Source organism: Lagopus muta, chromosome 6, assembly GCF_023343835.1.
Source record: "Lagopus muta isolate bLagMut1 chromosome 6, bLagMut1 primary, whole genome shotgun sequence".
NCBI classification, from domain to species: domain Eukaryota; kingdom Metazoa; phylum Chordata; class Aves; order Galliformes; family Phasianidae; genus Lagopus; species Lagopus muta.
This window is the reverse complement of record NC_064438.1, coordinates 1,485,990-1,511,666: the sequence shown is the minus strand read 5'-3', so window position 1 is coordinate 1,511,666 and position 25,677 is coordinate 1,485,990. Positions and strand designations below refer to the sequence as shown.

Here is a 25,677-nt window from a genome sequence, read left to right as displayed (position 1 = left end):
TACTGCACTTGAAGTATCAACTGTGTCCTCCATTTTCATTAATTACACGTGCACAGAAAAAAGATGAAATTTTAAAGATTAAGTTGCAAGTTTTTCTTATACACAGCCAACTTTACCTAAATTACATTTTACCTAAATACAGCGAATTTCAAATTTTCTTGGATCAGGTAAGGCTATTAACTAAGGGGAAACACATGAAGATTTAACAAAGTACTGAGTATTGCCATGGGATTTAAGGACATTTCTGCACATCACTTCTGACAAGATTTTATTTTACAGTATTTTGGACGTTCTCTGTATTTACAGAGATTTCTCTGCATCTAGATGAGTTACTCCAAAAGCCACGGTGTTTTGTTGTTGTTTTTAAAAGAGCAAATAAAGAAAACAATTTCTTTACGTGGGTATTTGGTAATGGAAATGGGATGGGCATATTCCAGTACAGAGCATCCTATTCCAAAAGGACACAGCGTTTCAAACCCAGGCAAACACACAACATACATGTGCAGTGTTGATGCATCCTTTGTAGCATGTTCCCTGGCAGCAAAATGACAATGAAATAAAATCCAGTTCTTTGAATGCCTGTCAAGATGCTTCTGAAGTCATGATTCCAGACAAATTTGTCGACGCTGCTGTAAGGGCTCACAGAAACAAAGGCACTGAGACAGCAGCTAAGGGGAACAGTGATGAGGAAGATAATATAGCAAGTTAGTAAGACTGCAAAGCCGAGGAAGCAGAATGTGAAGATGGCAGCGTGCGTGTGTGTGTGTATGGCTGCCACAGGAAGAATCCCCTGCACTGCAGCCTTTTCCCCATAGCAGATATTGCTGATTTGTATGTGTTTTACTGTGTTAGATTAAATCATCGTTAATTACTGAGCTTAGGTATTCAGTGGCCTGAGAATTCTTAGACGCTTGAAGGCCATGGAGTCTATGGCTTTTTTCTGGTTGTGGGGTTTTTCTGTCTTTTGTTTGTTTGTTTGTTTGTTTGTAAGTCTTTGAAAATAACAAGTAAAGATGCTTTTATATCTTAATACTGCTTTTTTCTGAAAGCATCATAGAGATCTTTGGGGCTCTGGGGGCTGCATCACAGTGTACCTATGAACAATGGACTTCTTTCCTCAACAGATTTTCTCCTTAGAAGCTTTCCATTATTTGTTTTCTATTTAGAAAAGAGGAATATACATTTAAAATCAAACAGCAAAAGTCACCAAAAAGCTTTTTGGTGAATTTAGGTTGCGAACAACTTGTTCTGCAGTTTTCATAGTAAAGTCATTAGAGCCTTGAAAGTACATTTCAAAGTGTTTACGTCACAGTTTGAAAGCACAAAAAACTCAGAGACTCACTGAGATGGGAAAGGACCTTCGTGGGCCATCTGGACCCATCTCACAGCTGGCACAGATCAGTTGCTCAGACCTTCTCCAGTCCTTTTTTGATTTCTCTAAGGATAGAGATGCCACAGCTTTTTTAACAGCCTGTTCCAGTATTTGTAACCAAGTTAAATGGAAGGGCTCCTTGCATCCCGTGTCACTTGCTTAGCATCCTTCCAAGAAGTCTTCTCATTAAGCACTTACAGACAGCGAGATGCAAAACCTGTTCTTGGCTTCTGTTTGCACGCTGTCTCAACCCTTCACCATATCTGTAGGCGACTGGGGTTATCTCTGGATGTCAGTGCTTTGTACTGGGGAGCCTCAAACTGGACACAAGGCATCAGATGTCATCTCAAAAGCGTCAAGAGAGAACAGTAATAAGAATGACTCCCTAAAGATGCTGGGTGCACTTAGCAGTGCCCTGCTAACTTGTTCTGAGCCTGTTGCCCACTGGAATCCCAAGGTCATCTGGAAAACTGCTTAGTGGCCACTTGTCTCACAGAGAACTGTTGCATTTGGATATTCCAACCCAAAAGCAGGACTTTATCTTTGGTGTTCCTGTCAGCCCTTTTCTGTATTCAAGGTCCCTTTGAAGAGAGGGGGAGGGTTAGTTGGTTCTTGTTACAAAAATTCCTTCTTAAAAAGCACTTATACCAAAACTAAGCTTTTTGCACGGCCATTAATTGGAGCCTTTAGTGTGCCAGCTCATACTCTACGTGACAGAACTACATGTCCATCTCTAGCCATGGATTTTATGGCTGTGTGGAACACAAGCCCTCTACTGCAGCTCCTTGGACTACGAGTGAAGCAGTATTTTCTTTTTTTTTTTAAATAAAATAGGTCTTTTGTTTGGAAAAAGTTTAAATTTAAATGTTACAATTTGAAATTATAGCATACTTATTTTATGTAAGAGCCTCGAACTTTAGCAATTATTCAAAAAATAAATGGACTATAAGGGGAAAAAATAAAATTCTGTAAATATGCAGGCTTTGGGTACTGTCATGACAACATTGATTGACAACACACATCTTGAACTTTGGTAATTGTGTTTACCTTGTTTTTTAAAGGAAAAAGTCAATGCTAAGAATATAACAAAGTTAGAGAAGTTGATCTGGTATTACGACCATCTTTACTATTACCATAAATTGTTAAAGGGGATAGATTTCCATTTACTGCTTGCAGCCTCTTTCCTACAACTCAGCCTTAAATAGACCAAGAAATATTTATTGTATCCTCAAGTAAAACTTAAATACCTTTCCTCTTTTACAATTTCTGAATGACCCAGCAAGGGCTCTAGTAAAGCTTTACTGAAGCAAGCCGCTAATAGTTATTTAATGTTGTTCTGTAGCCTGAAAGAATCTCAGTAGATTTTTCCTTTTAATCTCTTTGAATTGCAGGCTCATAAACCTCTCTGATGAGCCTGCCAGTGTTTTCTTAGATCCTGCAGTTGAGACAATGGAGCTGCGGAATCCTTTCACCTCTTGTTGTCAGACAAATCCAATAGATGGCAAAGCCAGGCAGGCTGTACTACTTGTGAATTAAAATTTGTTTTTCAAGTTAGGAAAGATAATTCAAGTCTTCACAGTTAGCCAGGAATGTTTCTGATAAGTTGCACGTGAGTAAAGCTGCCAGCTGTAAGTCAGTGCTGGTAAGGATACCATTCTTAAGTCACCTTCTCTCACTGATTTTCTGCAGAGAATCATAAGAGATGTGGCTGTGAGATATGTAACAACAATCATGTAGCTGAAACAAGGAGGAACACAAGAAGTCAGAACACTTTGTGAAACCACTAGGTTGGACGTCTGGTTCTGAGTTCCCCAACTCATACTGAGCTGTGCTTGCACGTCACAGTAATTAGCCAAGGCTATTTGTGCTGTCCTGAGGTATTTTACGTTCAATAGTACCTTGAATAGGAGAATAAGGAAAATAAAACAGCTTTGTTCAACCCTGCAGAATGAGTTTCTCCAGTTCTGATGCAGACAAGCAAATGATTGCAGCATATAAAACTGGCAGAGCAATCCCTGGGTTATGTGTTAAGTTTGGGGACTGAAGCCCGTTGAGAGTACTAATTGCAAATGAACATCTTTCTGAAATACCAGCGAGTCTACTCAGGATTGGGCATCGCACTAGGAATAACAACTTCAGCTCAGACAGGAAGTTATCCAGGCAATGAATTGTACCTGCTGATGTTTAAAATACACCACTGTGTTTTGAAGAGTATGGTAGCAGCAAGCAGGTGATGGTGCTCCATGGTAAAGAAAGAAACACTGCATTGTTTGATTAGATAAAGATCAGAGGTGTGTGATTTTTCTGCAATGTTTAGGAGTAAATGGGAACAATAAAACAAGTAGTGTTCAAATTGCAGTTCTCTTCAGTTCCGATCACAGCACCTGGGAAGTTCTTGAATTACAATTACTGCCCCAAATTAAACGTACTTTCATTAGAAACCAACTTTTGTGTAGTATTTCTCTAAAGTTACAAAATTTTACTATCCAAATCGTATTGTTTGAATTCTGTCTCTCCTGCATTCTTAAGTACCTTAACTCTGGCCTCTTGGTATCATTTCTGTTAGCATAGTGAACAAAATATGACGCCATCTTCCTTGGATGTTTTTTCTTTTAATGCTAAATGATGACTGAAAAAATCCAGAAACAGTCTGGAATCAGGAAATGGGCCCAGGAAATTCACCAGAATACAGACCTGCGATCCCTACTTTGTGTCCTTGCTGCTCAGCTCTTTTTCTTTTCATAGTGACATTTTTCAAGGAAAGAGAGTTTTCTTATCTGAGTAATGCTGTATCCAAGGAAATGCACATCAGGCTTCTCAAATCACACCTAAAGGAAGTAGTTAGGAAGTTTCCTTCTTTCTTCTCTTCAGCCCACAGTAAAGAGCAATTACACAGTAGAAGCTGGGAAACCATTTGGAATACCTCTCATCTGGTGGTTAGGTAGGGCCATCTCCTGGGAATTAAAGTAAGTTATAATCTGGGCCTCCACTTTTTTCCAGCCAGAGTCAATAAGTAGATCTAGAGTAAGGAACTCTTTCTCTGTAATTTTACTTGTTGTAGAAAGCAGTTGACAATGCTGCTTTATCAGAAACTTGTGTTATTAAATGAGAAAACCCACTTAAAAACTCACTGAGCAAAGAGAAGGAATTTTCTTAACAGCCTGATTTAAACATGAAATATACACTGAGCTACTGAGTCTTGCCAAATCTAAGATATTTCTGTCAATATGCTCAAGGTCAGTTTCAGGCATTCCTGGTTCTTTACAATAAGAAACAACAGCAGTTGTGGAGTTGGAATTTCCTTGTGTCAAGCAGCATTTGGGAGGTTTTGTGTAGTAAGTTGTGTTTATTTTTAATAACACCTCTTATGGCTTCGCTTGTAGCCGAACAAAATCTGACACTGTCAAATTGGTGTGAACTCAGGACATTAAATGTACATCTGCTGATAGATTTGTATCTATACTGAACAGTTAGTGGTGACAGCTTGCATTTTACTGCACCCTTCTTCCTTTCATGCTGCACCCAATGTTGGGTGAATCTAGGGGATCAAACGGCAGTAATCTCACATGGGCAGACCAGAACTGATGTTCTTTCTGTATTAAGAATCTCTGTATTGGAGAAGAGCACCTAAAACTGTTTTTCATTTATCTTCTGCTAGGAATCTCATTTTGCAGGCATCACAGCATTCTTCTAACAGTTTTGTGCTTACTGGGATGTTTTTCTTTGGCTTCTAACAGAAGGAGAGCAGGTTATGCAGAGAAATGGTGAAAACCTGACTAGCTGTGGTCCTGAGGTAACCTACTCCAGCTGACCCTGCTTGTGCAGGGGGGTTAAGATGGGTCCTTTCCAATCTCAACCACTTTGTGACTCTGTGGAAAGTGTAGAGGTAAACACACCCATGGTAGAGCTTGTTGAAGATTATTTATAGCCAGGCTTTTTAAAGGCACTCCTATCAAATAAAAGTTTGGCCCTAATTTCATGTAATTGTTTGGGATATGCATGAAAACTGTTTCCAGCAGCGTTTTGGTAACACATCTTCACCATATGAAGGTCCTTCAGAAATTCCCTGGTTTATGCAGGAAAATGGAAATTTAACAACAACTTTTTTAACTGATTACTAGGTCTGACCCTCCGGTAGGGACCAGATTTACTGCTAGGAATAAAAGTGTTAATTGACCAGGAAGAATTAACAATTTGTATGTTGTCTGAGCTGAGCATTTGTCACTATTTTCTTTATAGAAGATAATCTGACCAAAGAATGGCCGTTACATGCACAGATTTATCTTCAGGATATGTCCTGGATTGAAGGTATGAATGCTTTCTTGTTCTTAGTGCCTTTCACTGTCACATAAAACATTTTCCATCTTCTTCTGCATCTTCTACCTTTCCTCTCTTTTTTTTTTTTTTTAATATTTTCCTCAGATTTAGTTATTCTGTTCTGTGATTACTTGCTATTCTTCCATTTCTCTGCTAGTTCCTGTCAATCCTGCCTTCCAAGAGTCGGCTGAAGCCCTTTTCCAGCACTGTTGAGTTGAATTGGCACTTGACTTTGTGATACTTACTTTGCGTTCTCTCACTTTCCTCCCCATCCCTGCCTCCAGCTCCTCTTTTGCTTGGACACAGATCATTTTTCACCTAGCTCTCTCTTTGGAATACAATTGATTTTACTTTTCTGGATTCTCCCAGAATTTCTCAGGCATCTTACTGCACTTTTTACGATAATAGAATGCATTTTCTAAATACACATTTTTCCACCTAACAGTGTGTTACTTTTCTCCTTTATATTAGTCTAGCTTTTATAATTTATTTGCTTTCTAGAGTAGTAGCTGATTTTAATTTATTATTTTTTTAGAGTTGGGGGTGGGGGAAAGCTTAACTACTTTTCCTTCCTTTTGTTTCTTTCCTGAGTTAGCAGTCTGTTTTGGAACCTTGACCTGTCACTTGTGTGACAAACACTCTTTAGTTTGTTCTCAATTGCAGTCTAAAGCTGTTGGTGCTTTGTCAGAATCAAGTTCTCCTTTGGAGCATTCAGTGATGCAGTCCTTACAACGTATTTCTGTTTCACTGATAAGCACCTTTTTATATTTGTTCTTCTAAAGAGACTACACAGACTGTGGCTGTATTGCATTTAGTGTCTCTCAGTCATAGAAACAAGAATACAGCATAAGTACTGCATTCACAGTCCAGCAGTGAGGGGTCATGCACAATTTGTCAAGAGCAGCTCTGTAAAATAATAATCCAGAATAAATCCCGATTCATCTTGAGCACTGAAGGGATTTTTGTTTCCTTTCCTTGGCAGATGAGCAGTGTTACACCCTTCCATGCCGATGCGGTGGGAGTTACTCCGTCTCCAAGAGCGAAAGCAAAGATGTATCTTTGGTCTGTTGTGACACATGTTCCCTTGTTATTGAGATCCTGCAGTGAGTGCTGCACACAAGCACACCCAGTTAGGAACTTTCAAAACACTGGACGTGCAGGACAGCATCTCACAGGACAAACGGGACAACAGGGATGCTCCGAGAACAAGCTCAGTCTGTCTCAAGACAGGAAGCGTGCCCATTTACTGACCTATCTTTAAAGACATTCTATTTGTTCTGTTTTCTCTTCAACCAAATTGCTATTTATAAAAAGCTTCCAGAACCCAACACTGAGTTCTGTACACCTGGACTATATCTAAACAACCTTTCTTTCCCAGCAAACAACAGAGTGGCTTCTTTCAGTCTCTGTCTTTCATCAACTGCAGCTCAGGCCTTCCCTCTTAAGTAAGTTAAATCCTTTTAAAGTCTCAGATGACAAAATTTAATCAGGAGGCATACGTGTGAGAATGCTTTGAAGATAATGAAGAATCAGGGGTATTAATGGGAAATGGAAATTGTAACAATCAGAAGGATCAACATGATGGAATGGTTGATACAAGAGGTGTAACGACAAAGGGAGTAACACAATAGAAAGGTGTTATAAGGGAAGGGAAAAACTGCTCACTTGTCTCCAAAGATCTAGGCTCAGAGGGATAAACTCCACAAAGGAGGAATCTCCAGAAAGAGAACCTTCCTCAGTGGCAGTCAGCCCTTAAATGAGGTCTAAGAGAGGTGCAGCCAGGCTCCACTGCTTCCAGTCACACAGCTGAATTGCCTTCACCTGTGCTCCCAGGACTGACCGGGTCCTTTCCCCAGGCTCTCCATCAGTGGTTCAGGCCATGACTCAACAGTTCCCATACAGGAATATTTTCTATTTCAATGCTAAACATTTAAATTAGCTTCTGTTAAATCCTTGAAAAGGACTTGAACCCTAGAAAGAGGTGACAGAGGTCTGCAGACGTGGCTGGGTGTTTCTCCTGGTACAAAGAGCAGGTACAGTGCTTGTTCACTAACACTGCACCTACATCAGCTTTTCAACTTAGAGCCAGGAGTGCACTGTTCTACTGACTCCATCCATCATCTGAACAAATGCAGGCTTCATTCCTTATACGACTCCTACTGGGCATGCATGCTGGGTCAAAGTGGAGCAAGCTCAAGGAAAATCCTACAAAACACATGCGAATAAATGGGTATCAGATCCACAGCTTTTCTGTTTAAGCCCTAGCATGCCACAGTACTTGCTGATGTAGGTATAGCCTGTGTGTGGCTCTGGCTGTGTGACGGTGTAATAACGCATCGCCTTCTTCATGGCTTGTTCACAGTCAGAGTTACCTTTGCCTTCTAGTAAAATTCAAAACTTTTTTTCATAAATCCAGCACTTACTGTAAGCAGCCAGAGGAAACAAAAGAAGAGGCATATCACCGTTGATGATGACAGCAGTGTGTCGTTCCCACTTTAAAGTTAGATATAATCGCAGAAAGAAGAGACATCCTTGTCAACTAACACTTGTGTTTATTCTAAACAAAAATAATTCCATTAGTTTCAGTAGAAAATATTTTGCAAGCTGGCAACAGTCATTTAATTCTTTCAGTCATCAAGAAATCTATGGCCGTTGGGGCTTGCACGTAGAAATCCAAAGTCATTCAGAGGCCATATCTGTAAAATAATGAGATTTTTATCACAACTCGAAGTTCGGTACTTTCATTTGTAATTGTTGGAAGTTTTCATAACCTGCATCATTTTTATAACACAAGGATTGAAACCTCCCACCTGTGTGAGAAATATTTACTGTATACCAGGAGAAATCCTAATTCTGTAGTGGCTGGAGACAACATTATTTAACAGACAGCATACGTTCCTATGGAGAGCTCCCAAAGCACAATATTTTTTTTTAGCCTTGAAAAGAAATACATTCCTAGAAAATATTTTCTAATTTCAACTGTTAACTTAAAAGACATGGTATATATATTTGATTCATCTAGGAGAGGAAAATAGCGTGACCGTTACCTCTCAGTGAAAGTGTTTCTGTGAGGTACACATTGGTACTTTTAAGATGAGCATCTGAAATACACTGAAGCTTGAACAAAGAATTCCATGGGCTTACAGGTAAGCTCATACCATGCAAAAAGGTACAGAGGGGAGGGGTGCCTGCTGGCAGGAAGTGCCCTCAACCAAGGGGCCCCTCTGAGAATGTGACAGTGGAAAGAGCACAAATCAGAATCAGGTACAAGCGCAAGTGTCAGAGCGATGCTCACAAGAAGGAACTCAGATGTTTACAGATGTTTATACTACTCAATGCTCCCAGGAGAACTTTCTTACACACAGTCACTAATTACATGTAGGCTGGCTGGTCCTGGATGCAAAAAAAGGTAATGTGAAATCAAGAATAGTCTTTTACAGTGTCTCCTCTGACTGCCTCTCTTTTCACTCCATGTTCTTTCAAAGATAGCACTGGGAGATCAGCAGAAAGAAGGCAAAGAGGCAGTGCTGAAGAATGAATGTTCTGTTGTGGCTCTAATCCTATGAAAATCTCACAGCCCCTGCTCAAATAAAGCAACCTGAACACAGAAAGATGATGTGCTATCTTGTTCCCAAAACATCTGTTAGTATGATGTTTATCTTGTTCATCTTTCCTTCAGATTTGATCTTAAGGAAGGTATGCAGTCAGGAAGAGTAAATTCCTATTCAACTGAATTTATGGAATATTCACAGCACAGAAGGAGCCTCACTGCCTTCTGCATGAAGTATTTTTTTCTGCTTGCAAGGGGAAGCACAGTGCCAAGGTTCAGTATCTCAGTCTCTGTGACTTGTCCTCAGTATTACTGCTATATTACAGAAGAGGCGAAGGCAGGTAAGAATGAGAGACTGAGAAGGAAGGAACAGCATCAACTTACTACTACATTTAGACAGTGCACTGCTGGAAGCTTGGATGAACTTGCATCCATCAGGCCCCTTCTAGCACTGGTTAAGTTGCAACAACTCAATTAGATTGTACCTAGGCCCTGAGAAAATACAAGGATGAGTTATTGCCTAGATATCGAGTTCTCTGGATCTGAAAATGGCTTAAAGCTCTGTTGAACAAGTATCTTTGAACACACACGACTTTTTCTAGCACATGCAGCTAGGGAAGATCATGAGGAGCATCTGCTGACACACAGAAATACACGTCTCTACATGCACACTGACCAGTGAGCTAATTTAAGTTCTGCAGAAGTACAGAGCGTTATGAAAGAGTAACAGAAGGCTATCTGTTAGTTTGGCTAGCAGTAAAGCTAAACAATGCAAAGTTTTGCAGAAAGACCTACGCTGGCTGCAGGCTGGTTGTCATGTCCTTGCTTGGCCTCAGAGCAGACAAGAGCAAAAGGAGGTAGCAATATTCCATATTACGAGTGCAAACCCATCCAAGTAAAGGCCCAGAGGAGAGAAGCCATGCACTACTATACAAATACAATTTCAGACAACTTAAATCACACCTTCTGCAACTTGACTTGCTTTCAGTGACAGTAATCAGAAGCGTTTCAAATATTATTTGAAGATACAGTTACAAATTCATCACAGTAATCGTAGTGGTAGAGTTAGAAAGAAAATAATGGTTTGTCTAGTTTGCATGCAGGAGAGAAATCTGAAACACTGCTTCCAGTTGGAAAGAAGGTGGAACAAGATTCCGTGTGAAACAAAGACATGCCATTGCGTGTAATAATTTCCAACAGGAGTTGACTCTGACTTGTTGGTTCAAACTGGCTAGTCCAATTAGTGGCTATTTCCTTTTGCCCCCTTTGGTTTGGCCAACATAAATCTGATCTGATGGATGGGGCATAAATGGGGATAACTAGCTCTTTTGAAGATACTCAGCAAGTCTAGCTCTGACACGAAGCGTATGTCCAGGGAATGCACAGGCTGCCCTGTGTAGGATAGACAGAACTCATGCTTTTCCAAAGAAGGGAGTCCTCCCCTCGGTGGGGTTTTACTGCAAATGCATCTATTTATCTTTCAGTGGCCTTTTTATGCAACGAGCTTAACTATTAAAACTGCAGTTGATATGCTGGAAAGAATGAAACAAGACAAATGTATTCAAGTATCATTTACTTCCCTCTGAGTTAAAAGCTGGTGCACCAACACTGGGAACCATAGGTCTAAACTTCACAGATAAAGGTTAATTCTTTCCACTGTAAGATAAACCAAGTTAAGCTTCTGTTCTCAAGACAGTAAGAGATTTTCATGATGCCGAACATTTATCAGACTATATTTTCTTGGCTACAACCATGCGGAACAGCTATATTCTTTTTTACTGTGCTTTTACTGGCCTTTTACTGTAATGATCAATGGCAACATACAATAGCTAGATGTAGTCTGATGGGAATCACCATAAACAACTCAAACTATAAACAGACTTCTGAAGAATAAACTCATTCTTGCTTAAATCTCATTAAAATGTTAATAATCACTAGCCTATTCGCACCATGTAATAACTGTCATAAAAATGTTTAAAAAGAAGAAAAGATTATTTTAATCAAGAATCAACTGATTGCATACTCTTTTTAAACAGATAATTTTCTGAGTTCTACAGCACTTTGGTACGTAACATCCGTAGTGTAAGTTCCATTCATTTTACAAGGTCATTGACTGCTTCCACAACTTAGAATTCAGTCATGTCACCTCATTTAAAGCCTCTCAGACATCTTGCTTGGTGGCACTGAAGCTGAACACAAAACTATTGCTGTGGAGGGATAACGTGAAAAATTACGGCTGTCCACACAACATAGGTTACTGATGTAGCCATTATTTACTAATAGTCTCCTTAAAGTAGTTAACACCACTTTTTGTAAAGTAGCACATCAGTTGGAGATTATGTATTTATTTGATGACAAATGCCAGATTCCCGTTAGGAGGTCGGTCAGTATATTAGCATCATCTGCATTCTGACAGTTAATAATCCAAGCTAAGACTTTATTCAGAAGAGTAGCCTTATTTAGAACCAGTTTTTGCCCTGGGGTAGTGATGAGGCAAACAGTGCAGAGAAGGAAGAAGGAACCCTTAACAGAGACTGGGGAAGAGCTCAAAGCAAGTGCTATCTATAAAGAACACAGGTCAGACAAAACCTAATGGTGGTCCTGAGTGTTTCATGAGCAGTTAGAGACCACAGTCAGGAACTGCAACATTTTTTTGTTCATTTTTTGAAAGGTCCCAAGTTGCCTTCATAAAAACTGTAAATATTTCTAATTTAACAAAGTTCTGTGTATGTAACCTGCCCCCCACTCGTAATACAACACAAATTAAACATCTGTGGTTGTTGTGCAATACATGGGGAATAGTTTTCAAAATAATTGTTCTGAATGATACCATTTGAAGTCTAGCTCTTGAAAAGCTAGCCCGTAAGTCCATGCAGTACGCTCTCCCTCTCCTGTTACAATTGTTATGGTGAGGAGATTGTTTTAGTTCCTTCTTCTTGGTAAATGATTAAATTAATAATGCAGACAACACGAAAAGGTAGCTTAGTGTGAAATAAAGCTTTAGACTTGCTGAAGTAGACGAAGGAGCCATGTAGGTTTATACAATATTCAAGAGTCTTTGGTTTTTTAGTATAGAAGTGGAGGATGATTGCAGTAGCACAGATTTGACTTCACTGTTAAAGCTTTTCCACAGAGTTAGCAAGGCCAGTCCACAAGTCTAAGCTATGTATGCAAGTCCTAGGATCTCCACCTTTGGTTTCTCCATGACGGAAGTACATTTCTCAAGCTACAGCAACACAAAAGTAGGAAGCAGCCCTTCACCATTTTGCAAAAGCAAAAATCACATTAAGGATGGAGTATACTTTTCATGCAGCAGTGTGTGTATATTTGTATACAGTTTGGTTTTGCTTGCAGAATAATTGTCAGTTCTTAAAGGCAGCGACTGCTCAAAGAAGGATTCTCAAAAACCAAATCCGTGCTCAAGAATTCCCACCGAACCTCAAAACGTTGTTATGTTACCCCCCTACAGCAAGTGTCCAGTGCGTTTGAGCTCTCCTTCAGGTCTGCTTTGGTCAGACACTTAAGGCAGCAAGTTTAGTGCCCAAGAAACATGCATTACACATATATTAATGCAAATATTTTAGGTACTATAAATACCTTAAAACAAATGCGTCCTCTTATCAGTCCATAAGGAACAGGTCCATAGCACCTGGAATCTGTAGAGTTCCTCAGATTATCACCTTCTAACCAAACGTGTCCTTTAGGCACCTATGATTAAGCAGGATTGAATTGAATTGTAAAGAGAAAAAGGAACAGAAAGGTATTGCATACGGTTTGCCTTACGTAACCTAATTTCTGCTTTCTATATTTCATGACTGTATAATAAACTACTTTTTATTTTATCTAATAAGACACAGTGCCAGATTTGGAGGGATGAGAGGGAGTGCTCTGAAGTATCTGTTCTATCATGTTCTCAAAAAACAATGGTTTGCAACAAAAAATCCAAAATGAAGATGTAAGAGGTTAGACCAATGTGACAGGGTCATTAATTTAATAGACTTCAAAAGAGGTCATTAGGATGTTGACTGAAAATCTGCCCTCCTGTCGCAGTAACAGCATGAACAGGGCAGCCACACACTCATCAACATCCTGGGGCCAGCACCAAGGCTAGACCTGTTAGTAGATTCATGATGAACTAACTGGTAATTGATTGTGACATCAATTACGAATAATCTCATCATTTTATCGGAGTAGGCTTGTCAAAGTTCTAATTAAGATCACAGTTCATTCTATGCGCAGGCAGAATCCACAACACATTATATTGCAATAATGATGATCACAAAACAGCAAATCCCTTTTTATAATTTGAAAATTAATGATGGTGACCTTATACTATATGACAAAGATCTTTCATTGCCTATATATATTATGCCTTAACTACATTACAGACCGTAGAAGAACGGCATTCAGAGACTGACCCGATGACAAAATGAGAAATAGCAACATAGCTGTGTTAGTTAGCTAGGTAAGAGCACAAAGCTTCTGTAAGTGAAAAAGTCACCATGATTTGTCTTAAACTCAAGATTTCTGCTCAGAAAATATGCCCCTACTTTGACTTTTGTAGGAAACGCTTTAGGTATAGATAACCTCTTACAAGTTACCAAATAAAACATTTAGTAATTGGTTTTCTAATCTTTCCAAAATTCTACAGCAGCCTGAAAAATTAAAAGTAGCAACACATTCCCCATCTAGACAGTATTTGACATGGACCTTAAAGGTAATGGGCATTTTTCCAAAACCAAATACGTACATGGAATGTTACTATGCCCAGAATTCAGAGCAAAATACAGAGAAATGAGAATCACAGACCTCAAGAAAAACAGTCTGAGTACTGTCAACATTAATATTTTAGAAACAAGACCCACAGTCTCTTAAATACAGTCGTCTACGTATGCAGAATTTTAGGATAACAGACTGAAAAGACTGAAATACCACTCCAGTAAAGTTTGTAAACCATTAAGACTAAAACCAAGTCCCTTTCATAAGCATTTGAGGAAAACAGAATGAAGTGCAACCAGTGGTACTTTTAGGTATCTGGCCAGGGAATACTGGCAATCTTATATTTCAGTAGGCCTTTTTTGGCTCTTTGCTTAGCCATGTTCCTGCCTGCCTAGGAGCTGAGGGTGGCAACCTATCCAGCTGTCCTTTTGTTGAGCTGTGGCAAATGTTTAACATACTGACTGAGAACCAGTAGTTTGGTTTGTTTCCAACAGTGGCATAAAAAGATGCTGATCAAGAAAAGCATATGTGAGCCTGTCAATCTCTCCATATTTCTCTAGTGTCTGGGATACGTGCATCAGGCGTGTCAGAGCGTAAATCCCTGCCTACTCGCACTAGAATCTGTATGCGGAGCTGCTGACCAGGAATGCTTAAGCCTTTTTGAAACCTGCTGCTGCTGTCTTCTTCCACAGTCACCTGTGTAAAGGACTGCCTTGTTCTGCTGGAGCTGGAAAAGTATGGTTGGTTTGTCCATTGTTGGCAGACGCAGAGGAGTCCGGCTATGTTAGCAGGACAAAAGGGTCAGTTTGCAGTAAGTTGGGAGATGGCTTCCACTCGGGTCTTCTTCCTTCTACCTAATAAGTCAGGTAAGTAGGTCCAAAGCACATTGGTACTTCTCAGCCGAGTGCACCCACCTCTCTTTTTATGCAGTAGTTGCAAATCGAGCTTGCAGTAATGATGAATTAAAACCTGCAACCCGCATGGCATCTTCAAGTTCTCTGTGGTACTGTTTTCCTCATGTCAGAGCTAACAGAAGTGATTGATGTCTCCATCACAAAACAACACTTTGGTCCATCATCACCTGCCCTTCACAGAAAGTATACCAGTACGTAGAAACAGTGCTGCTACCAAGCCAGCCTTGAGGCTGAAAACAGATTCACCTTCATCATAAAAAAATTTGTACAGACAGATCCTTTTACAAAACACACAATATGATCCAATTAAAGAGCAATGAGTTTGAACCGCAACATCAGAGAGGAGTAAAATGTGAACGTAATTTAAATCTTAAAAAGCATTTTAACTGTTGCATCGTAAAGGAATTCTTAGTTCAAACATAAACTTACTGAGGATGTGTAGTAGCAATGCAGAGCTAGCATCATCAGTCATATTAATTTAAAGGCTAACCTAGGAAAAAGGCAAAGGAAGCTACCCAAGTGATTATTAAAAAAAATTACCACTAAGTCATTTTTTAAAGAAGAATCTGTCCAGATACAAATGACCTGCAAAGCACATGCAGCTACGCAGGCCAACAATTTCTGACAGGACTCTGAGAATGTGCTGCCATTCCTATTTCCCTCAAGATTTGTGAGATGAAGTCAGTGCAGACTGTCCAGCAGCAATAGTTAGGGTAGCTGGACGTCCATCTGCTTATGAGCAGTGCACTCACTGTGCCCACACCTTACACAAGGCTCTGCTTTTCAGGTGCAATGCAAACATCTCATGCCCAGCAACTTCCAGAATTACAGACCACCAAACTACTGTCATTTTGAGAGACTGTCTATCTCAGCAATTGCACAAGAAGAGAATCATGAATTGCCACAAAAAGAAACTTTTTTAATGAAATAAGGCAACAAACTCTCATTAACATTTCACATTTCTAAGAGCACATCACTTCTTGTAACATGCTACCGTTTCATACACAGGAGCCTACAGCTGCTGTTCTACTTAATGGCCTGCTTCTAGATCTTCCCATCTTCCATGCACCCAAAGTTCAAAAAAGCTTAAAAAGAAAAAAAATTAAAGAAAAAAAGCACAAAAAACTTTTGCCACCTTTGGTATACCACTTACTACTTCTAACATAACTAATAATTACTAATTAATTACCTAAATAAGATGTTCATAGTTTTCATTTCAGATAGAACGTCTGCAATGAAGTATGTACCTAAATCCTGAATTTCACCTTTTCTGGTAACTTTTGTAGTTTCCCATTGAAGTATGACAGGGCCATACACCTCTAAATCTGTACTGTCACAATGTAGGATTAATCTAGAGATACTGCAGTACAATAGCTTTGTACGATGCCTGTCCATCACCCAGGCACCTCACTACGACCCAGAATTAAGATGAGGAGTACAGGAATCATACAGATTACTTGAAAATGTTAAACCAAACACAGGTGACATGATACACATGTAAGCAAAGGAAAAAAGAATTGGCTGCAACACTTGCACTTTTGGTTTTACACACTGACGGGCTGCTGCTCCTTTTTTTGACAGTGGGAAAGCTGCTCACTTGACAACACACGACGCTGCATTTTGGTGTCTACAGGTGATGGACTGTAAGAAATACCAGTTACCATCGCTACGCAGCAGCACATTGTGAATACAGTAATGTTTTCACAAGTATTGCCAAGAACGCCAAAAGCATTCAGCCCAGCTGGATGGTATTTTAGACGTCGCACACGGGCCAGCTCTAAGAAGCCCGGGTCCCACAAGCCTGACAACTGAATTTTCACACAACTGGTGGCTTGCATGACAAAGCAGCAATCCCACAGCAGCACAGGTCCATCCAAACCACGCTCCCTCTGATCTCCCGCAGCCTGTCTTTGCCTCGGTAGCCCCAGTGCCTCTGGTTTTGTGCAGATTATCTGAGGATTTATTTTCAAGGAACAACAGCTCCAAGGGAGAACCGGTTATCTGAGGTGCAGCTTATATGCATGAGAATACGGACGCTGATTAGACACATGCCTCTTCCTCTTCTCCCTCCCAGGGCTGTGAGGGCCCTACTACAGGAGCAGATAGAGCAGAAGGGCAAAATAATCATTCAGAGGAGCCCAGCTTTTATTGGTGGCTTATAGCGTTTCAGTTCGGATAAACCTCACTCACTGCAGAACCAGGGGATGAAACAGACACGGTGTTTACTGCAACACCAGAAAACCAAGACACTGCAAGTAAGAGAGGAAATCATAAAATCTGCCCCCCCTCCTCACCCCTCCACCCCCCCCAAAAAAAGAAAATAAAAATCACCATCTAAATGAAATTCCTGCTACTGTGTTTTCTTCTTTTTTGGTCTGGGGGTCGTGAGGGAGTATTTTGGGGGATCCCAAAGATGGATAAACAGATTTGTAATGAACAAGTGAAGAATTATAAACATGAATCTCTCACAGTCTCTCATTTTGGAATTCCGAGCAGTGTGTGTGCCAAAGAACACCAGTACGTACAGTCAGCTGGGAGCAGATGAAGCTTGAACTCTTATAAGTTCACAGGTATTCACATCACCTCCAGCAATATCAGAGTTTTAAACCTCAGAAGAACTAAATCATTCCCATCTTTTCTTTTCAGTTCAGAGGCTTCCTTCTTGAGCTGTGATAAGAACTAATCTCAGTGCCGGACAAAAGAATAAAGTCTGTAAGTTCTCATCTGTCCCTACTAAGGTCTATTTAAGTGCCTCCTACTTTGGTAGAAGCAACAAATGTAATTGCTTCATGGCCTGCGGGTGTTCATTTAACAAAAGAAGCTTTTGTGAATAAACCACAGGTGTTACCTTTCTTGATTAAAGTGAAATATGATGAAAGAATCTACAATATCAAGTGACAAATTTACTAAATACTGATTAAATTGCCTTATTTAAGTAAATTGCATCTATTTGGGATAAAAGATACAGCACAGAAATGCAAGAGTCGAGTTTTCTCACTTGATACTTAGAATCTCACATAACTTTCCTTAATCCTTTATTTATTAACACGTAGCTAAGAGTGAATAATACTTAGCAGATGCTGTTTTTTAATGATCCAAATACACCATTTCTTCAAGCTTATCAAAAACGCACTTTAAAATACAGTCACCACATCCATAAAAGCCAGTGACATTAATTAGCACAGTATTTTCAAACTCAGTGTTAAGCTTCTACATGTCTCTTTAACTTTCTCATGCTGACAAAAGCTACAAAATGGCAGCAACTTCAGTGCAAGTCTGAAAGTGCAGGTGATCTTAAATGAGCATCTCCCAACTAAGCATAATAAGAAGGTGAATGACTTACAATTTAACACTTCTTAAATGAATTCGCCCTTAGTGATTTCCTTTTACTTACTGAGTGCTTTAAGCTGCTTATGCATAAGACATACTGTGTACTTAGCTCGGGTTGTTTATATAGTATATAAAAAAGAATTCATTACAACCTTGTCCAGATGACAATGAAACACTGATGTGATTCTCTACAGAAATGAAATTCACTGTGATGAAATACAGACTCATTCTGAACATTAAAAATTGTTCCTTTTAATATAAAAACATTAAAGAGGTATGATATGGAGACTCGTCTACTTTTAGGTTTTGAAATAGATTACTAACCAATATTAAAATCACTTAACCTTCAATGTTGGCAATGTCAACATATGCTACAGGGAAACTTTATATGAAGAAGCCAAGGTATGCTAACTCAGATTTTAATTTAAAGCATTTTTCTCTATCCTGCAGACATGTGGAGTGTTCCTTAATAAACAACTTTGAGAAGCTGTTGCAGTAATTTGGCAAAGCATTGGTTATTTGTATAGGTTTGGCTTTTTGTTTCCATTGTTGCTCTTCTAAATTTCATGTAATACACACGTAGCTCCTGGGCTCTTATTTGGGACTGTCCAACACTGCACTACGTACTCTATGGGGAAGGTCATAAACATTTGCAGATCAGAAATGCCTGTGCCAGTTAAATGAAGACAAAATACGTCCTCTATCAGTTTCACTTTTTGGCTCTTGCAAACATCTTGCTTGTGGTAAATAACTGTTTGAACACTTGCATGTACTGTTTGCTTTACCTCTGATGTACTCTCATTTCATATTCAGATGCAAGGCTTATTGTTAATTATGCTGATCCAAATCAGCATAAAAGCTATTTCAGAAAAGCTATTTCAAGGATTCATTAGTCCAGACCACTATTACCTCTCCTGACAATATCTTGGGGAAAAAAAAAAGATCACAAATATGGTAAAGATAATTTTTTTACTTTTGCATAGACTGTTCTCACCAGCAACCATTAAGAAGGATGGAAATCAGTTACCTTAAAGTACAGCTTCAAGAAAAAAAACCTCCTGGTTCAAAGCCCAACCAGAACTTATGGTTGCAACACAGACCACGCTGCCATTGCTGGTAAATGCTTCCCTGTAACGCAGTGATCTAGTTAAGAAGCCTGAAGCCTGGTAGCAACAAAGACCTATAAATGCTCTAAGCAGGGCTAAGGGATCTTAGAGGCACCTTCTCCTTGTTCCATAAGGCATGATCTGAATTTTGGCTGGTCTGCCTAAGGCCTCTGCGTGATCTCCATCATTTAAGGGAGTCAGAAAAGCCTCAGCTCAGACACAAACACAATGTAGGCAGACTAAAGCTTGCACTCCAAATCTTCAGTGAGCCCCTGATTAGTAGCTCTCATCATCCAGCACAGCTTCCTAGAAGTTATTACTGGATTTAGATGAGAGGAATCATGCAATCAGAGAATCCTGTGGGTCCAACACGAACTAACCAGTACAGCAAAGACTGTGTTCCACAGAGGAAAAGCACACAGTGCTGCAAATTCAGAAATCGGTGATCCTGAAACAACGTGCCCTCAAATCAAACAGGAGATCTTATTATGGTTTCCCCTAGGAATGGACTGGCTGAACAGAAGAACCGGGCTGTGTCGGGGCCTGGGCAATACTCCTGCCCTGGTGTGGCCACCTGCATTCAGAGCAGCTGACCTGGTGCAGGGCTGTGGAGAAGAAAGAGACGTTTGAGACGTCAGGGAGCTTGGTGGGGACTCGCTGAGCCCTTGCTGCTGCTCCCTTCCTGAGCTACACTGCTGTGTCAGATCAGAAGGGCCACTCGTATGCTCCTGAGGTATCAAAAACAAAACTGCGGGGGTAAATAGACTGATCTGCTTAAGCAGAAGAAAGCCTGGAAATACTGTTGAAAGGATTAATAGTATTCTTTCTTTTCTCTGGGGAATTTTCATTTCGGCAAGTCAGTTTTTTCATTAAAATGACTACTCAGATGATTCAAGATAGCTCTAGTCATGGTGGGATATGGAGGGATCTGCAAACTCAACAAAGCCACAAACTAAGTGAATGTGCAAAATCAGTTCTAGTTTCCCACCAGACAGATAGCACAATGGCTGCTTCATTTACAGCATCTCTTCTGTCATACTTATTTATTATTTGTATTTTAAAGAGAATGGAGCTGAGCACTCTGAAATACCAACCTGCCCCTTCAGTTGCCCAGCCACTTTCTGCAGTACAGCACAGAGATTAACATACTGTGTCGTTTTTGTTAACAGGACACTATTCTCAGAACCCATACAGTATCCTTCCAGCATTTGACAAGGACTGTGTAAGAGCTAATAGCACTGCATAAGACCACTTCTCTGGTCTGCAAACACAGTAAGATGCATTATCTTCAGAATTATGTTAGCTCTAGAGTTAACCACAGGATGAGGAGATGCCATCTCCGCAATGAACCTCATTTTAGCACAAGGTAAACACACTTCCCCCACATCAGCTAGTCGCACAGCATTAGTGCTGTGTTGAGATTGATTACTAGCAGAGTGTTGCTGAGATATGGATTTGTATCTCAGCTTTTTATCACCATGACTTGCAAAAGGCGGTTCCTTATTTACAGACCCTAGCTGTATTAAGTGACATTATTAGGTACTACTTCTGTTTAAGTGACACGAAAGCTTACCATATTGCTGGTTTACGACATTCAGGCTGCTTTAATCTGATGACTTGCCCCTCACTTTTTCAATCTGTAAATAGGAGCCGCAGCACAAGAACATATGGTACTAAAGAAATTAAAGCTAAAGCAAATGGCATTAAAATAAATTCAAATAATAAAATGAGATACTCAATCTGAATTATAAACCTTGGCCTGCGTTAGACTTTTAAAAACAGGAAATAGAAAACACAAATATGAAAATTAGCCTTTCGAAACAATTTTAGGACCATTTCAGAGATTTAATAATTTCTAACCCTTGTTATTTACATTTTATGATTAAATGAATAAGTCTGCAAAAACACTTTTAAATAATTGAAATCAGGTTTGAATACCACATTAATTAAATTAGTTGTTTACTCTTTTAGTTCCGACCATATCTCTTCTGATGCAGCAAAAACACGTTATGCATTCTTAAAAGTCTACTGCATTAAATATACTTGATATGTATGAACACCAGCAATATGCACAAAATCTTGAAAGAACCCAGAAAAATTGCCAGCCTACACATTCCACACCAAATCCTAATAAGAGGGGCAAGGAAAAGAAAAATTCCTCTTTCCTACATTTTAAAGTGCTTAAGAGCATATGGAAAAAAAAGAACCTAACTCTTCTCATGTAAATAGCATCACTTCTCCCATTATTATTCTGCTCTAAGCTCTAACCTGTAACATACAAAGGAAGCATCACGTGCCATACAGGGCCCAAAGCAGCACTCTTAGTTTACTTCAATTTTAATTTAAGCACACCATTATTTTGTACTAATCGGTTCAATGCTTGGGAATAGTTCCATCACTTTGCAGTCCAACAGTGAGTCCATCAGAGCCAGGTTTTCGGTGCATCCTTACACTTAGTGCAGACCCACAATATTTTTTCCCATATGACATTTCTTTGGCTAGCCATGGCAGTAGAAATCTTTTTATACCATCAGAAAGATGTTCACATCACTGCCATATTCCACTGCATTTCTAGTCTACTGAGTTTCTTCTTTTCAGAACAACTTACACAACTGAAATAGGACTTTTTACTTTTCTTTCTATAGTTTGGAATGGTTCTGAAGTTTTGTTTGCTGCTGTTTATTTCTGTGGGGTTTATTTGGTGGGCTTTGTTGTGGCTTTATTTTTATGTTTGGTTTGTTTGCTGTTTTTAAATTACAGGTATCTATTTGAGTTCTTTCTCAAGGCAGGATTTTGTCTGTGTAACTGCTTGACAGAGAGCATACACAGTTCTCCATTCACCTGTCACAGAAGCCATCCTGAGAAGTGTACTCATGGATGAAACGTGGGTGGAAGCAGGATCTGACTGTACCAGGAAGCCTGGGAATCAACTACTGTAGCATTTCTAAGCATGAAAATTTCCTGCTGATAGGATCATACGTGAGCATAAGGACTCTCCTTAGTGCTGAGACAAGCAGCTGCTCTGTGCTTTCACTTGTTACACTGCCATTCATCTGGCATCTCCAGTAACCAGCTAACTCCTCATACCCAGCTACTGGGTGCCAAACACCAGCACAAGACAAAGCTGAGGTAAGAACTGCCTAATTCAGTAATACTTCACGCATCTCATACTTTGTGTTTACTTTGCTGCCATAAGCTTGCAAGCATGACAACATCCATTCACTATCACTCCCCAAAACAAGAAACAAGTCAGTCAAGAAAGGCTGGGCAGTTCACCATAATAAAACCAAACAATCCTCTGACCTTAAACATTTTTGAGTCAGCACATTCAAGCATCACTCAGAGATTTCTCATTAAAAGAAGCAATTAGTAGCCCGCTACAAACAACAGAACTCATGACAGTTTCTGGTCTCTCAAAGTGTGCCCGCATCTCTGCCACAGCCGGACACCGCAGGCGGCGCTGCCGGCCATTCGGGAGCCCAGCCAAAACCTTTCCTCGGAGCTCCCACAATCTCTTTCTCCAGACCCAACGCAGATTAACTCTCCTCAAAGAGGGAGCAGCAAAACAAACAGCAAGGTCTCTCTACGACTGCTGCTGCTATTTGCTTTGAAGAATTTGGTGCTTGAATTCGAAGCACGCCGCGTTGCTGCTCTCCTGAAATAGGGATTTGGTTCGACCATTTCCTCAGCATGGATACGTACTGCTTCTCCTCCCTCAGCAAGAACAGAACTGCCAAGTGAATAATCCAGTGCAATTTATGAACATAAAGTGCAGATATCGCTGTTGAAAATACTCTCTTGCATAAAGTGCCTCCTGAACAGATGGGAAGATTCACCTGTCTGGCAACCATTAAGGATATGAGGAAAACAGACCTGCATTAACAAACTTACGTACTTCCATCTGGATCCTCTCTCCCCTAGTTACAAGTTATGATGCCACAACTCAGAAAGCGCAATCACTTCTTTCCTGGACCTGCACACGTTGACTTTGTGAAAAACATTCACAGGAAAACAGGAAATGGATGTGTTCCTCATCTGCTCATTCTCCCAACACTTACATGAAAACCGTGACAAGAAAAGTTATACCTGTGGCAGAAATTCCTCCACTGGATGTTCATTTCATTACCACAGGGTTTCCAGAAAGGCTCGCATCCTGTGAAGCACAAGCCTTTCCTGCATTCCTTTTCAGGACTAAGACAAGAGGGGAACAAAATGTTCACAGAAATTCAGCTCGCCTCTGTCAGCATACATGGAATGCAGGCTTCCATTCAGGTCTTTCCTTTCTGGGAAGTTCTCCTGAATTACTACTGCAGAGGAACCAGAAAATGTCTTCAACTCAGTAAGAAAGGGGGTGGGGCTTTTTAATTTGTTTTCGTTGCTCAACATTAAAGCAGTTGGATTTATGGGAAAAAAAACCAACAAAAACAACAGTCCTCCCCTTCAAAATGTAATGGAGAATGAGTCACTGACACTGGTACTGTTGCTTACCAGGACAGATTAGAGTCAGGCACCTGAAAAGTACTGCCTCAACACTGGAATGAAAGAAATATCAAATTGAGCCCTTTGGAGCACGGTATCAATCCTATGTTTGTTTTCTGGTCCCATGCCTTGACTAAACCCAGACACTGAATCTATACACAGTGTTGACATTGATTTTGGTATATACAGCCTCCACTTCAACTAAAAACTACCTGAAATGCCCAATACACACACAGCAACAGTGCCTGAAGGGATGCTGGTGAAGCTGGCACTCTTGGGTAGCTAAACTCGTAAAGGATTCAGCCATCACAAACCGCAGCTGGCTGCAAGGAGCTGTGCAAAACCCAGTATTTCCACCACCAGATACTGAGCAGAGGAAACAGCCAAATGTGCTTAAGGGAAAAAGCTACATTTTTCTCTGTGATTACAATTTCTGATGATTCTACTAACGATAGCCTAACAAGTTGCTGAAGATCTTTAATCTCAGATCTTTCCAAATTTTTTTAAAGTCTATTTGCATAAGGGCAAGTTGGCATTAAGAATTTTTGCTTCTGTTCTATTTCATCTTGTTTACCTGAATTTTTTTGGCAAGTTAGTTAAAGCAGTACTTTTCTACCTGTACTCAGAAGTTAAATTCTGTTACACTGAAACATACAGATACATTAATTTTGAAAGCAAAATCCTCAAAGGTATTGCAAAGACAAAATTTCACTTCCTATCGTTAAAAATGTAGAAACACTTTTGCCTTAAGGCCAATCCCAAGTCTGTCATCTGTGCTGTACTATATTCAGAGATTTCTAGAGTACTCCTTGTGGAAGAAGACCTAAACAAAGGTCATATGGCCTGCCTACACTTCCTACCGAGGCAAAAGACACTGAGAAGGGCAGCTTGCCATAAACAAGGTTTACATTTTACTGAGTGCACAGAATAATTCATGAACGTCATACTGTATGATTTATGATAATAAGATACCGTAAATCCTTCACAGACTACAAGGCTTGCTTATGTAATCGTTAATTTACAAATCAAGAAACTCTCATACTTACAAAGCTGTGAGTCTTAAGGAAATCTGAAGGGTTGCTTGTGCAGACTTTATCCCCTTCCAAGCCAATTACTCTTTTACAGATATTTGATTTGGGGTCAGTCGGGCTTTTCACAATTACAATATCTCCTCTGGGAGGGAAAAAACAGAAACAGAGACAAACACAAACAAATGAGAACACTAAGTATAGAATGTCTGGTTGAAGACGTGTATCAATGCACATACTCCAAAAATACTCCCAGACATTGAAAGACAGTTCTTTCTGCTCAAAACTCTAGTCACATCTTGGTGTTCTCAGTTCACACGTTACACTGAGGTGTAATGCAAGCACATTTGGATGCTTTGCTATTTATTTACAAAACATTTAGGCCTGCATTTTAATTGAAAATGCTCTGATGAAATGAATGCCTATTCACTTGATCCTGTTGTTACTTACATATGGAAGAGATTCCAAATTTCTATACGTCATTATACAAATGTTTCAGCAGAACTCCAGATGTCTGACTTTGTAGGATCTTTGCCCCAGTTATACACATGACATTGTACAGTGAAATGGTCCACAACGAAATGGGCAAGGGCCTGTGCTCTACAACATAATGACATTTGATAAACTGCACTTAGGCTGTTAGAAAAGTTACTGAATGGTCTATCTGGGCACAGCAAAACCCACAGCTTGATTTAAAAGTAAGTCCAAATTACTTAGGAGGAGAAGTTATATTCAAACAAAAAAAGCGTTAGGGAAAATAAAGGGAGGGAAGAGGGAATTTCTGTTTTCTTGGACAAAGATGGAGAAGTGAAATGGACTTGAGTGGTAAGGCACTGGAACAGGAGGTGGGTGGCACTGCCCA

The 25,677-nt window shown here is 39.8% G+C and overlaps 2 protein-coding genes across 4 annotated transcripts in view; one reads left to right on the top strand and one right to left on the bottom strand.

The window, feature by feature from the left end:
* Positions 1–17,135, top strand: part of DNAJC24 (DnaJ heat shock protein family (Hsp40) member C24) — a 40,372-nt gene extending 23,237 nt beyond the window's left edge. Inside the window, exons 4-7 of one of the 3 annotated variants that reach the window (XR_007377976.1) lie at positions 5,612–5,680; positions 6,672–7,134; positions 14,519–14,824; positions 16,454–17,135. Coding sequence is in view for 1 of the 3 variants with exons in the window: in XM_048950069.1 (XP_048806026.1) it covers positions 5,612–5,680; positions 6,672–6,796 (194 nt within the window). In the remaining 2 variants the exon portion in view is untranslated. Of the gene's footprint in view, positions 1–5,611; positions 5,681–6,671; positions 8,100–14,518 lie in introns of those variants that run through there. The other 2 variants (XR_007377975.1, XM_048950069.1) reach the window with 2 other exon arrangements.
* The window catches only part of IMMP1L (inner mitochondrial membrane peptidase subunit 1), a 28,892-nt gene continuing 11,436 nt past the window's right edge, over positions 8,222–25,677 (bottom strand). The window contains exons 4-6 of the mRNA XM_048950068.1: positions 24,834–24,960; positions 12,837–12,947; positions 8,222–8,385 (exon numbers count right to left, since the gene is read on the bottom strand). Of these exons, the coding sequence (XP_048806025.1) occupies positions 8,317–8,385; positions 12,837–12,947; positions 24,834–24,960 (307 nt within the window). The 3' untranslated portion in view covers positions 8,222–8,316. The remainder of the gene's footprint in view (positions 8,386–12,836; positions 12,948–24,833; positions 24,961–25,677) is intronic.